General features: G+C 43.0%; 1 protein-coding gene across 1 annotated transcript in view; it reads left to right on the forward strand.

The window, feature by feature from the left end:
- Nucleotides 1–12,565, forward strand: part of Ly86 (lymphocyte antigen 86) — a 67,675-nt gene that overhangs the window by 28,234 nt on the left and 26,876 nt on the right. The window contains exons 2-3 of the mRNA XM_021215986.1: nt 2,027–2,113; nt 3,320–3,448. Coding sequence (XP_021071645.1) covers nt 2,027–2,113; nt 3,320–3,448 — 216 coding nt within the window. The remainder of the gene's footprint in view (nt 1–2,026; nt 2,114–3,319; nt 3,449–12,565) is intronic.

A 12,565-nucleotide genomic window follows, 5' to 3' on the forward strand; every position in this document is an offset into this window, starting at 1 on the left:
CCGTGAGTTAGACTTGCCTCCTCGGGGACTGGGAGAGCTAAGGGCAAAAGCTGGCGGGATGAAAACTTGGGTGCTTGGAAGGCAGACCTTGTGGTCCAAGGCAAGAGTAGGGTAACCACCTCCGAGGCACTACTTAGCAGAGATCTGGGGACTCACAGAGCTGAGCCTGGCTGGTTCCAGGAAAGTGCAAGAGAAGCATCTATTGGAAGCAAGGGCCACTGAAAAGCGTGGAGAAGCAAGCCCACTCCCTGGCCCCGGCTTCCATCTCTCCCCAGCCCCCTGACTGCATTCAACACAGGAATCATTAAGCCACACAAAGCAAAGTACAAAGGCTGCATTCAGAGCTGAGATGTGGCTAGCTTAGTGACTGATCCAGACTCATAGTCATCATGTGCGTCTGTGGGTTGCCTATCGCTAGGATGGGCTGGGTAATGGGGAGTTTGAGAAGGGAGGTTGAAAATTCTTAGCAAGTACTCAGTTCAAGATGGCGTTCCTCACTTAGGCCCAGTAAGAAGCACAGTAGAAAAGGAAATGAAAAATAAAAGACACAAAATTAGTTCCTGCCTTAAATCTAAGTTTACATTAGGTGCTACGGGGTTAAGACACACGGAGCAAATTACAAAGCAATACAGTTGAGTTTCTATATCCACAGTTGCCACATCCTCAGATTCAACCAAAAACAGATCTAAAGTATTTGAATATGAGTATATTGAGCATGTGCAGACATCTTCCTGTGTTTCTTGAACATAACAGCGTAAGATGATTCACACTGCGTCTGTCTTGTATCACACAACTGCATCACACTTACAACTACTGTAAGTCTCCTAGGAATGACTTTAAAGAGCTGTGTGGAGAGGAGGCTGGAAACATGACTCACTGGTTAAAAGGGTTTGCACAGAACCCATTTTAGGGTATATATATATATATATATATATATATATATATATATATATATATTCATTTTTTAAATATATGTGTGAATACCTACATGTTTGTATGTTTACCACATGGGTACATGGCAGCTCACGATTTTCTGTAAACTTCAGTTCTAGTATATCTAACTCCTTCTGGCCTTCACAGGTACCCATGTGGTACACATACAAACATGTAGGTATTCACACATATATTTTAAAAATGAATATATATGTGTATATACATACACATAGAATATATATATATATATATATATATATATATATATATGGATTGCATAGATTCTATGGAAATTGGATGTTTTGTATCAAGAACTTAAACATCTATGGATTTTGGTATATAGGTGTCCTGATGTGTTCTAATGGATATTGAAGGATAACTAGACATATTTACACAGTTAGAAGACACAACTGGGTTTTTGAATACAGAGACTAAATGACTACTCTCAACACTATGAAGGAAACTTCACAAAAGGCAAGAATTAGCAAGAAACATTTGAAACAAAAGTATACAAGTGAATCAGAGAGCTGGAGTTGTGTGCGCGCGCGTGTGTGTGTGTGTGTGTGTGTGTGTGTGTGTGTGTGTGTGTGTACATTGCCACCTGCCTCAGGGTAGGGACAGAAGGCTCATTCTGCTCTTTATTCTGGTTCATAAGGTGCTATTAGGATAAAGAAACATTACATGCGAAACACATTATCTTTAGCCCCTAACTATTTAGCATAATGACTTGCATAGAGCAGAAAGGGGGCACTGAGTGGGATGGGGTGACATAAGGTAAAGCAGAATTGTAAAGGCTCATGGTAACTGAGTATCTTCACACGTCTCCCTCTGTCAGCAAGATTAACGATAGTGGCTAAAAGAATGTAAGCAATGATGGAAACAGTAAGTACTAAACTTGTCATCTGTTCCTGAGGCCCTGTTGTCAGTGTGAGCATGACAGTGACTGTGGACAGACTGGGAGGAACTGCTGAAATGTTCCAGATGTTTCTAAGTATGGGTCACTTCAGTACATCCTGTAAAAATCATTAGTGCAGATTTTGCAGATGAGTTTGTGGTGTACTCAAGACTAATCTTTCCATGTCCTCTTTGGCAGATCCCTTACAGGATTTTGGCCTTTCCATTGACCAGTGTTCCAAGCAGATCCAATCAAATCTCAACATTAGATTTGGCATCATTCTGAGTAAGTAGATGCGATTACCCTGACTTGAAGGATAGCAGGGCCTCCTCTCCTCCTCCTCCTGCTCCTCCTCCTCCTCCGCACATACCATGACTCACATTGACTTAGCACAGCAGGCTGTATCAACTGTCCTACCTTCACCTCTCACAAGCCCTCTCTAGTTAATCCCTCATGGTCATAAAATGCTGGGCTTTTGTATTAAAGAGGTTTCAGATGCTCATTTCCATACTGTCAACTCCTGGTCACCATAGACAGGAGAGAGAGAGGGAGAGAGGGAGAGAGAGAGAGAGAGAGAAGCAAGGAAGGAAGCAAGAAGTGATTGTTTGGTTGCTACAGAAAAGAAGCTTGCTTATTACCTTTGCCACAAACAAATCTGCTCTACCCACAGCATGGTCTGTTACTCACATTAGTTTGCTTCCCAAACAACTAGTGGAAGTTCCTATACATGGGGGGGAGAGGGGCTAAATCTTTCCTCCCACCCCAGGATGTGAGCCCACATACTTCCTGGTAGTTTCTTGGTTGCCTGTGCCATTACAGTAAACCAATATGTTTGTCATAGCTACTAAAGCAGCCCCTTTTGTAGAAGGCCAGTTTTCTCAAAACAGAGCAGAAGCATTCAGTAATCCGAGCACTCAGAATCACTCCAGAGAAATGAGGGGGATATTTTCAAAGACCAAGAACTCTCATGTGACCAGGTTTCCCTATAACTCTGCACACTGTCAGGACTCACAACGTCTGGAGAAATGCTACCGGTGGGAAACCAAGAGGGGAAGAGGGATGGATGAAAGACAAAAGAGGGGAAAGAGGGCCAGAAAGAAATGGATGCTGCCTGCAGAGCTCACTGGAATTCCCCGGGGAGCTGTGTGAGGCATCCACTACTCAACAGCCGTGGGAATGCACTGACCCAGCCCTGCCTTGCTAGTATCATGGCGGATAAATAGCAGTATGGAGCCAAGGAACACAAAAGGCCAGACTTGTAGGCATTGATAGGTCAGAGAGCTGAGTATCAAGAGGGACAGGTAGCCAGTGAGCTGCCTTATCCTGAACAGGTGGACGCTTAAGCTAGAAATGCTGCTCTGTCGTGAAGGGCGGTGCGCCCCCACATACAGCAGGCCGAAGGCAGTAGAGTTCCTTTAGACAGTGCCATCGAGCCCTGAGTGACCTCCCTGCAGGGGAAACATGGAGTGCTGAAGTTGTTCTTCTCTATAGGACAGGACATCAGAAAGCTGTTTCTGGACATAGCTCTGGTGGCAAGAGGCTCTTCTATTCTGAACTACTCCTATCCCCTTTGTGAGGAGGACCAGCCCAAGTTCTCTTTCTGTGGAAGAAGGAAAGGAGGTAAGGCTTTACTGACTGCTTGCGCCTGGCACCAGGACGCCAGGGGACAGCGCCCTGACTCTACCCACTCGTCTTTGGATAACCCACACCCTATTCATCAGTATCTATGCATAAAAATACCAGGCAATGCTGTGCAGAGAGCCTCCCTTAGACAGATGTTGTAAGTGCTGAAATGAAAGATGCGTAGAAGATCGCTCTAATGGGGGGCTTTTTCCTGCATAGAACAGCATCTTACTCAAAAGAGTGGCAGCAGAAAGAACCAGTAGTCTCCAAAACCCTAGGAGGAGTCAGCTTGTTTCCAGGTTTTCTCTGATCATCTCCGCTGAATTAAGGTCTCGCCCATACAGCAACAACTCAGAAAAAGAAAATAGAGCCAGGCTTGCTAAAAGTCACGGTTTTCCCCTGCTCCCTGCGGGGAAAGGGAAGCCTGATGGAGATGCCAGGTAACTACGCTCCAAATAAAGAAGCAGAAACCCCATCGTGGGAGCTATGAGCTCCCTTCTTTGTAGTTCACTAAGTTTTGACTTCTCCTAGGTTTGGCCTGCAAGTGCACAGGCAAGCTCACCCACGTGTCGCTACCTCTCTTTTTCCCTTCCCCTCCCCTTCCAGACCTAAAGATGCTTTAGTGTTTATGAGAACATGGGTCTGTTCTGCACTGGGCTCCCCAGAAGTTGCTCTTTTTGCCGACTGCTCCCTTCTGCCCATTTTCGTTGACCATGGGGTGTACAATTCAAACCCATGTTCCAGAAACATGCCCTTGACTCCCTTGATCGTTTCTCCTTCACTCCAAGAACCTAGACCTTCGAGCAGCAAGGACCCTGTCAAAATGACCTGTGATGGTTTGCATAGGATCAGCCCAGGGAGTGGCACGATTAGAAGGTGTGGCCCTGTTGGAGTAGGTATGGCCTTGTTAGAGTAGCATGTCACTGTGGGTGTGGGCTTTAAGACCCTCATCCTAGCTGCCTAGAAATCAGTATTCTGCTAGCAGCCTTTATATGAAGATGTAGAACTCTCAGCTCCTCCTGCACCATGCCTGCCATGAAGCTGCCATGTTCTTGCCTTTATGATAATGAACTGAACCTCTGAATCTGTAATCCAGCCCAAATTAAATGTTGTCCTTATAAGAGTTGCCTTGACCGTGGTGTCTGTTCACAGCAGTAAAACCCTAACTAAGACATGACCCAATTGTCCTTTTTAAACAAAAAACATAGAAGGCATTGGAGTCCTCTTCCCATACCCATGGATACAGAGGGAAAGGTGTTTGTCTGCAAGAACAGCAAACAGAAATTGAGGGAGAGCCACCAGAAGGGAAGGGAAGCCTTGATTTTGCACAATGAGCTATGCTCCATTCAGATCCCCCATTCTTGCTAGCCCTCTCCCCTGCGAGCATGGTCTAGAGCTCTCTACCAAGAGAGCTTGCCACCATCATCGTCTCTACTTATAACACACACTAGACTACGGGGCTGGGGAAGTGTCACACATCACATCTGTCCCCTGCACAGTCGGGTGTTGGGATCTGGTCCTAGAACTCTCAGGGGATGCCAGACCCCTCGGGTGTTTAAGCCTTTTATACAGATGGAGAACATTTGCTCCCACACATATATTAAAGACTATCTTATCATCTCCAGATCACTTACTACCCCTAATGTCATCACGATATAAGTAGTAGCAGTTCTGTGTTGGTAGGGATTCCTGACAGGAGCGCTCTATATGTCTCAGAAGCTTACTTCTCCCTACACACACAAAGCTTTTCTTTCCACAGTTGGAATTTGGGGCTCCAAACTTGCAGCTACAGAAGGCCAAGTGTGTTCCAAATGTACACTAGTTTAGGAAGCTTGGTACACATTCAAACATACAGTCACACACAGGCACACTCAATACAAACATATATACATACAAGCACATTCACACACACACATACATATACACAAATACAATCATACACAGATACACTCACACATATATTCATACAAACATACTAGACACAGGCATATACACACACACATTCACATATACACTCATACACACACATACACAAAGACTCAGACACATGCACACACACAGTGAACCAGCTAATACCACCAAGCATTTTACTGGCCGCTGTTCTAAAAGCTTTATACCCAGAAACCCATTTCCTTGCCATCTCAAAGTCACAAGGGATGCTATCAATATTCCCCAAATGTGTAAATACAGAATCTGAGGCACAGCGTTTTAACCACCTATGCCAAGTCATAGGCTGGTGAGGGACCCGTGGCTGGAACCCAGCAAGGCTAGCTTCCAGGTCTATAATCTTAGCTAAGAAAAACAAAATGAGTGAACCAAAGAACCAACAAGGGACATATGGCTGTGCGCACATCTTTTAGCCAGGAGTTTATTTAGAATAATCACTTAAGATCTCTGTTTGAAATTACTGTAAATGGTATGTTTTCCTCTTTCAACTTAGTGAAAAGGAGTGGAGTGGAGTGTGTGTGTGTGTGTGTGTGTGTGTGTGTGTGTGTGTGTGTGCTGGAGGTCAAAGGACATCCTCCAGTGAAGAGCCTCCCCTTCCTGCTATTTGCTTCTAGCTGGCCTGAGGACTTCTGGGGATTTTCCTGTCTCTGCTTCCTATCCTATCTCAGGAGTGCCAGGGCTGCAGACACGTGCTGCTCTGCCTGGCTTAACATGGATTCCAGGAAGTTGAACTCAACTTCTTTCTTAGTCAGTGTTCTACTACTGTGAAGGAACACCATGACCATAGCGACTCTGATAAAGGAAAACATTTCATTGGAACTAGCTTACAGGTTCAGAGGTTTAGTCTGTTATCACAGCAGGAAGCATGTCACTGTGCAGGCAGACGTGGGCTGGAGAAAGAGATGAGACTTCTACATCTGGACCAGCAGGCAGCAAGAAGAGAATAAGACACATTTCCTCCAACAAAGCCATACCTACTCCAACAAGTCCATACCTCCTAATAGTACCACACCCTATGGGCCTATAGGGGTCATTTTTATTCAAACTACTATATCCCACTCCCTGACTCCCATAGGCCTGTAGCTATATCATAATGCAAAATGCACTTAGTCAGACTTCCAAAATCCCCATAGTCTGTGACAGTGTTTATCCCAGTACAGTCCTAAGTCTCTTCTAAGATTCATGCAATCTCTTAACTGTAATCCCCAATAAAATCGAAATCAAAAGGCAGATCAGATGCTTCCAACATGTAACGGCACAGGATATACATTACCTTTCCAAAAACAGAAGGTAAGGAAACATAGTAAAGATATACTGGACCAAAGCAAGACCAAACACCAGCTGAGCAAACTTGAAATTCTGCATCTCCGTCTATTGTCAAAGCGCTCTTCAGATCTCTAATTTCTTTCAGCTTTGTTGACTACAGCACACTCCTCTCTCTTGGGTTTCTTCCACTCCCTGTTAGCAGCTCCCCCTTGACAGGTATCCAACAACTCTGGCATCTCCAACATCTTGAGGTCTCCAAGGTAACCCAAGCTTCACCTTCACAGCTTCATATAGAGGCCTCTCTAGGCCACCATGTCACATGCCTCTCCTTAGCTTCCCACATTATGTTAGCTAGTGCTTTGTTGACTCACTCAGACAGCTCTGTAGCCTCTAGAATTTTTTAAAATATATTTTAAGTGAAATAGAATTACATCACTCCACCTCCCTTTCCTCCCTCCAACTCTTCCCAGCCAACAGCTCTCATGTCCTCCTGACTCTCAAGTTGCTATGCTTGTTTCTTTGTTATTGTTGTCTATGTGTATGTATATGCATTATATACTCTTGAATAAATATAAATACAATCTGTGGAGCCTTATTTTTTTTTTGGTGGTGTGTACATGGTTTATTAAGGTTGTCCACTCCTCAATAAGGGCTCCTTCTTGGGAAAGGCTAATTCTCCTCCCAACAGGCAGCCTTTAGTGGACTATAGTTATTTGTCTAGGGGTGGGACCTGTGAAATTTTTCCCACTTCTATGTTAATGTGTTTATTGACATTGCCCTTGATCCAGCCCTTTTGTGCAGCTGTTTTTAGGACGGACTGTTGCTTAGCAGAATTCTTGATATTCTGGTTCTTACTGCCATTTTGCCCTTCTTCCTTGATGTTCCCTGGTCCATAGATGCAGGAGCTGTGATGTAGATGAATCCAGTGAGGCTGGGCTCTCCGTGACCTGTACATCACTGAACTGTGTCCAGCTGTAGTTTTCTGTGTTTGTCTCCATTTGCTGTAAAGAGAGGCTTCTTTGATGAGGGTTGGTAGCTACACTTACCTTTGGGTATAAGGATAAGATGTAGCAGGCTGTAAGGAATCATGCTGGTGTATCAGAGTGGTTATAGTAGATTCTCTTCTAAGTTCCATGACCTCACTAGTCCTGAGAAACTGGCTTAAGTTTCCAATACCAGGTGTGATTTGCCTCCTGGTGGATGAACCTGAAGTCTAATCAGACAGCTCTTGGTTGCCACCTACATGTGAGTGCCACTATTACACCTTTATGCCCTGGAGATTTTTATGAGTTGAGCACATCCATAGGTTCCCTCAGCACGATGAACACTTCACATCAATCTCTTTTCTTTTCTGTACCTTTTTAATATGGAAAAATGTACAACACCAAGATGGCACAATCTGCCGTAGCATCAGCAGCCAGGAACTACATCAGGAAGTGATTCTGAACAACAATTCCTAGAACATAATTAAGAATTTAAATTTTTTTCACAAATGGCAGGTGCTAATCCAACCAATCAGAACTTTGTGAGTATTAAGATAAATTATTGCCCTGACATAGGCTCCTCCCTAATCTCATGGCATCTGCCTTCCCTCAAGCCCACAGAAATATGCATACATAAAACATTAGAAGCTAAGAGACACACATAGGAGAGAGTGTGTGGTGTTTGTCTTTCTGAGCCTGGGCTACCTCCTTAATATAATATTTTCTAGTCCTCTCCATTTTCCTGAAAATGACATAATCCCATTTTTCTTTATGGCTAAATAAAATTCCACTGTGTATATGTGCTTCGTTTTTATTATCCGTGTCTGTTGAAAGACACCTAGGCTGATTGCATTCCCTTGCTATGTGAATAGATCATAAAAATTGATGAGCAAATATCTCTGCAGTAGGATATAGAGTCTTTGAATAGATGCCCAGGGGTGGTATAGCTGGGTCATATGGAAGGCCTACTTTTATCTTACTAGAGAAATGTCCCGACTGAAATCCATGATGGCTGCACCTGGTTATACTCCTACCAGCAGGAAATAATGCTCTTCTTTCCCATATCCTCAGCTGTATTAATTGTCATTTGTTGTCCTGGTGACAACCATTCTGACAAGGGTGAGGTAAAAATCTCAGAATAGACTTAAATGGGTACTTCCATGATAAGGGGGCTGAACAATTTTAAAGGTATTTATTGGCCATTTGTATGTCTTCTTTTGAGAACATTATTCAGCTCCTTAGCCCATATTTTAAGCTGGGTTGTGTGCTTCCTCATTGTTTAGTGTTTTAATCTCTTTGTACACTTTAGACATTAATCCTCTATTGTATGTATGAATAGAAAAGACATCCCATTCTTTTTTCTTCTTTTATATTGAAAATATTTTTCCATACAACGTATTCTAATCACAATTTTTTCTCCCCTATCTCCTCCCAGAACTCACCTCTCCTCCCCCCCCCATGCTTTCCCACCAGCACCCCAGTTCTTAATAATAACTTGGAAGCTTTTTTGTGTACATTGCTTAGGCCTTAGTTGGGCTTGTTCCCTGCCTAGCTTGTTTAACCTGTTTAAACTCTTCTATGTCTGCGACATGGCTGGTTACCTCTCCTCAGTCTCCTACATCCAACTTCTTCCGAGTCCACATGAATCTTCCCTCCCAACTATCTCCCACAGTTCCAGCCTGTCTACCGGAACTCTCACCTTCCACTTCCTGCCTTTTGCTAATAGGCCTTCACCACAGTACGCAAGAGATTATCCCTACAAATGCAGTTTTTGACAAAAGAAAAAGCACAAGAAATGCATACCAAGGCAAAACCCTTAAAAACTCAAAACTGGGAACTATAATATACATGCAAAGACCAGTGAAAATATAAAACTTCCTAAGCAAAGCAGTATGAGGCAAATAAATCTTCAGAAATACCCTTGAGCTCATTTTCAATTAGCCATCTAGTGCTTCGCATGGGGCCCTCCTTAATCATGGTTAATACCCCCAGAGAGACTCTACTGGAGAGAACTAATTCTTTGCAAGTAGATGCCAGTTAGAGATGGCTTCTTGGTTAGGGATGTGAGTGCATGTCCACGTCCCCCTCTAAGCACTGGGACCTCCCTCTTTTCTGGCTCTTACAACTGTTTCACTTCTTCTGCACAGTTTCCTGAGCCCTGAGGGGAGTGTTTTTGATGAAGACATCCCATTAAGGACTGAGTGTCCCAAGGTCTCTCACTCTCTACACATTGTCTAGTTGTGAATCTCTGCGTTCGTTCCCATCTACAGTATGCAGAAATGTCTCTGATGGTGTCTGCATGAGACACTGATCTATGAATATAGCAGAATATTGTTAGGAGTCATTTTATTGTTATGTTTTTTAGCAGAACGACAGTATTTGGTTTTCCACCTCGGTCCATAACCTATTTAGTCTCAAGTTCTTGGCCACCTGAGTAGTGTCGGGGTTCCATCCAGATGGGATCCATCTTGTGGAGTGGTCCTTAAATCTAATCAAATAGTGCTTGGTTACTCCTACATTTGTGCCACTATGACACCAGCATATCATCCAGGCAGGCCAACATTGTAGATTGCAGGGTTTTTAGCTGGATTGGTACTTACCTTTATCCCATGGTTGTACGCAGAGTAACTTTCAGGGCAGGTGTTCTAGTTAGGTACCAGTTTGACTTCTTCCTGTTCAAGGAGATATGTAAGTGTTGTCTTCACCAATAGGACCTCACCATCAGTTTGTAGAGGGCAATCGATTAGTCTCAGCAGTAGCCTGAATTATTTGGGGATTTCCACAGACCCTCCTCGGGTCAAAAACTCAATCAGATGTGACCCATTCCTGGCACTGGAAGTTTCGCTTCGTTACAAAAGATCTCCAGTTGGAGCTTTGTCTCGCCCATTATTTGGTGACTCTACATAGGTTTCTTTGATATGTGTATCTATTTTAAGAAGCTTTTTACAGTACTAGACTTCCTCATGGCCCATCTTACTTCCTCTTCCCTCCTCCACCTCCCCACCTAATTCTCCTATTCAAATCCCCCTCCCATCTCTCTACAATGATATATTCTATTTCTCCTTCCTAAGGAGATCATCCCCTACACACACAAGTCTCTTTCACTGTCACTAATCTGTGATTATATGAATTATAGAGTGCTTATCAAAGACTTAACAGCTAACATCCCCATATAAGAGAATACATAATTTTTTTTAAAAGCTCCATCCATTTACCTATGAATTTCATAGTTTCCTTTTTAACAGATAAGCAATATTTCACTATATAAATGTACCACATTTCCATTATCCATTCATCTCTTGGTGGACGTTTAGGCTGTTTCCAAATTCTGGCTCTTATGGATAGAGCAGCAATGAACACGGATGAGCAAGTCTTTGGGGTATATGTTCAAGAGCGCTGGATGTTGAGGAAGATGACTCCCAACTTCCTGGGAACTGTAACACTGATTCCATCATGGCTCTCCAAGTTTGCCCTCCTGAAAGCAATGGGTGAGCTCTCTCCTTTTCCCACATCCTCAGCAGCACGAGCTATCATTCGTTTTATTGACTTTGTCCATTCTCACTAGTACAAGATAAAATCTCATAGTAGTTTTGATTTGCGGTTTCCTGATGACTAAGGATGTTGAGCATGTCTTTGTCTCTCCATCATTTGTGCTTTGTCTTCTAAGAATTCTCAGTACACGTCTGTCTCCCATTTTTTAAATTGGGTTATTTGTTTTTCTTAATGTCCAATTTTTTGTTCTTTGCATATTTTAGATAATAACTCTCTATCAGATATGGAATTGCTAAGGATCTTTTCTCGTTCTATAGCTTGCCGCTTTCTCCAAACAATGATATCCTTTGCCATACGGATGATTTTTTTATTTCATGAGGTCCCATTTGTCAGTATTTGACTTCATTTCTTGAGCTTTTGAAGTCCTATTCAGACTGTCATTACCTATGCCTATATCTTGAAGTCTTTTTCTTATTTTTCTTTCCTTGTAGAACTTTCAGAGTTCCAGGCCTTATGTTAAAGCTCTCTGGTCCACATGGAGTTAATATTCAGGCAAGGTGAGAGAGAATGGCATCGTTTCACTCTACTCTCTGTGAATATCCAGTTTCCCCAGCACCATTTGTTTAAGAAAGCTTTGCTCCCAGTGTTTTTAGCAAGTGTCTACAGCTGTATACATTTATGTCTGGGTCTTCTGTTGCTCTACATGTGGGTTCTTCTGCTAGCAATACACTGCTTTTGTTCCTATAGCTCTGTTGCATAAACTTAACATCGGATATGCTGGTACCTCCAGCATTGCTCTTTGCCCGGAATTGCTTTAGCTGACTAAGCATTTTATGTTTCTGAACGAATCTTTAAAAATTTTTCATTTTGATAGGGATTTACTTGAGTCTTTAGAGTCTCTCTGGTTAAAATGGTCATCTTCACAGTACTGATTCTTTCCACCCACAAGCATGAAATTCTTCCATCTTTCACTGTCTTCTTCTCTCTTGAGCAATGAACCTCTTCGGGGTGTTTTGAAGTCTTCATTACAGAGGTCATTACTTCCTTGGTGGGATTTATTCCCATTATTTTACTTTCATGATGGCTACTGGAAGTGGGATTTTCTGTTTCATTTCAGCATGTGTGTCCTTGGTAGATAGGAGGGCAACAAATTTCTGTATGATGGTTTTATATGTTGCCATTTTACTGTGTTCAAAGAGTTTTCTGGGTGCCGGGGGTTGGTGGCACACGCTCTTAATCCCAGCACTCAGGAGGCAGAGGCAGGCAGATTTCTGAGTTCGAGGTCAGCCTGGTCTAGAGTGAGTTCCAGGACAGCCAGGGTTACATAGAGAAACCCTGTCTCAAAAGAAGAAGAAGAAGAAGAAGAAGAAGAAGAAGAAGAAGAAGAAGAAGAAGAAGAAGAAGAAGAAGAAGAAGAAGAAGAAGA

Source organism: Mus pahari, chromosome 16, assembly GCF_900095145.1.
Source record: "Mus pahari chromosome 16, PAHARI_EIJ_v1.1, whole genome shotgun sequence".
NCBI classification, from domain to species: domain Eukaryota; kingdom Metazoa; phylum Chordata; class Mammalia; order Rodentia; family Muridae; genus Mus; species Mus pahari.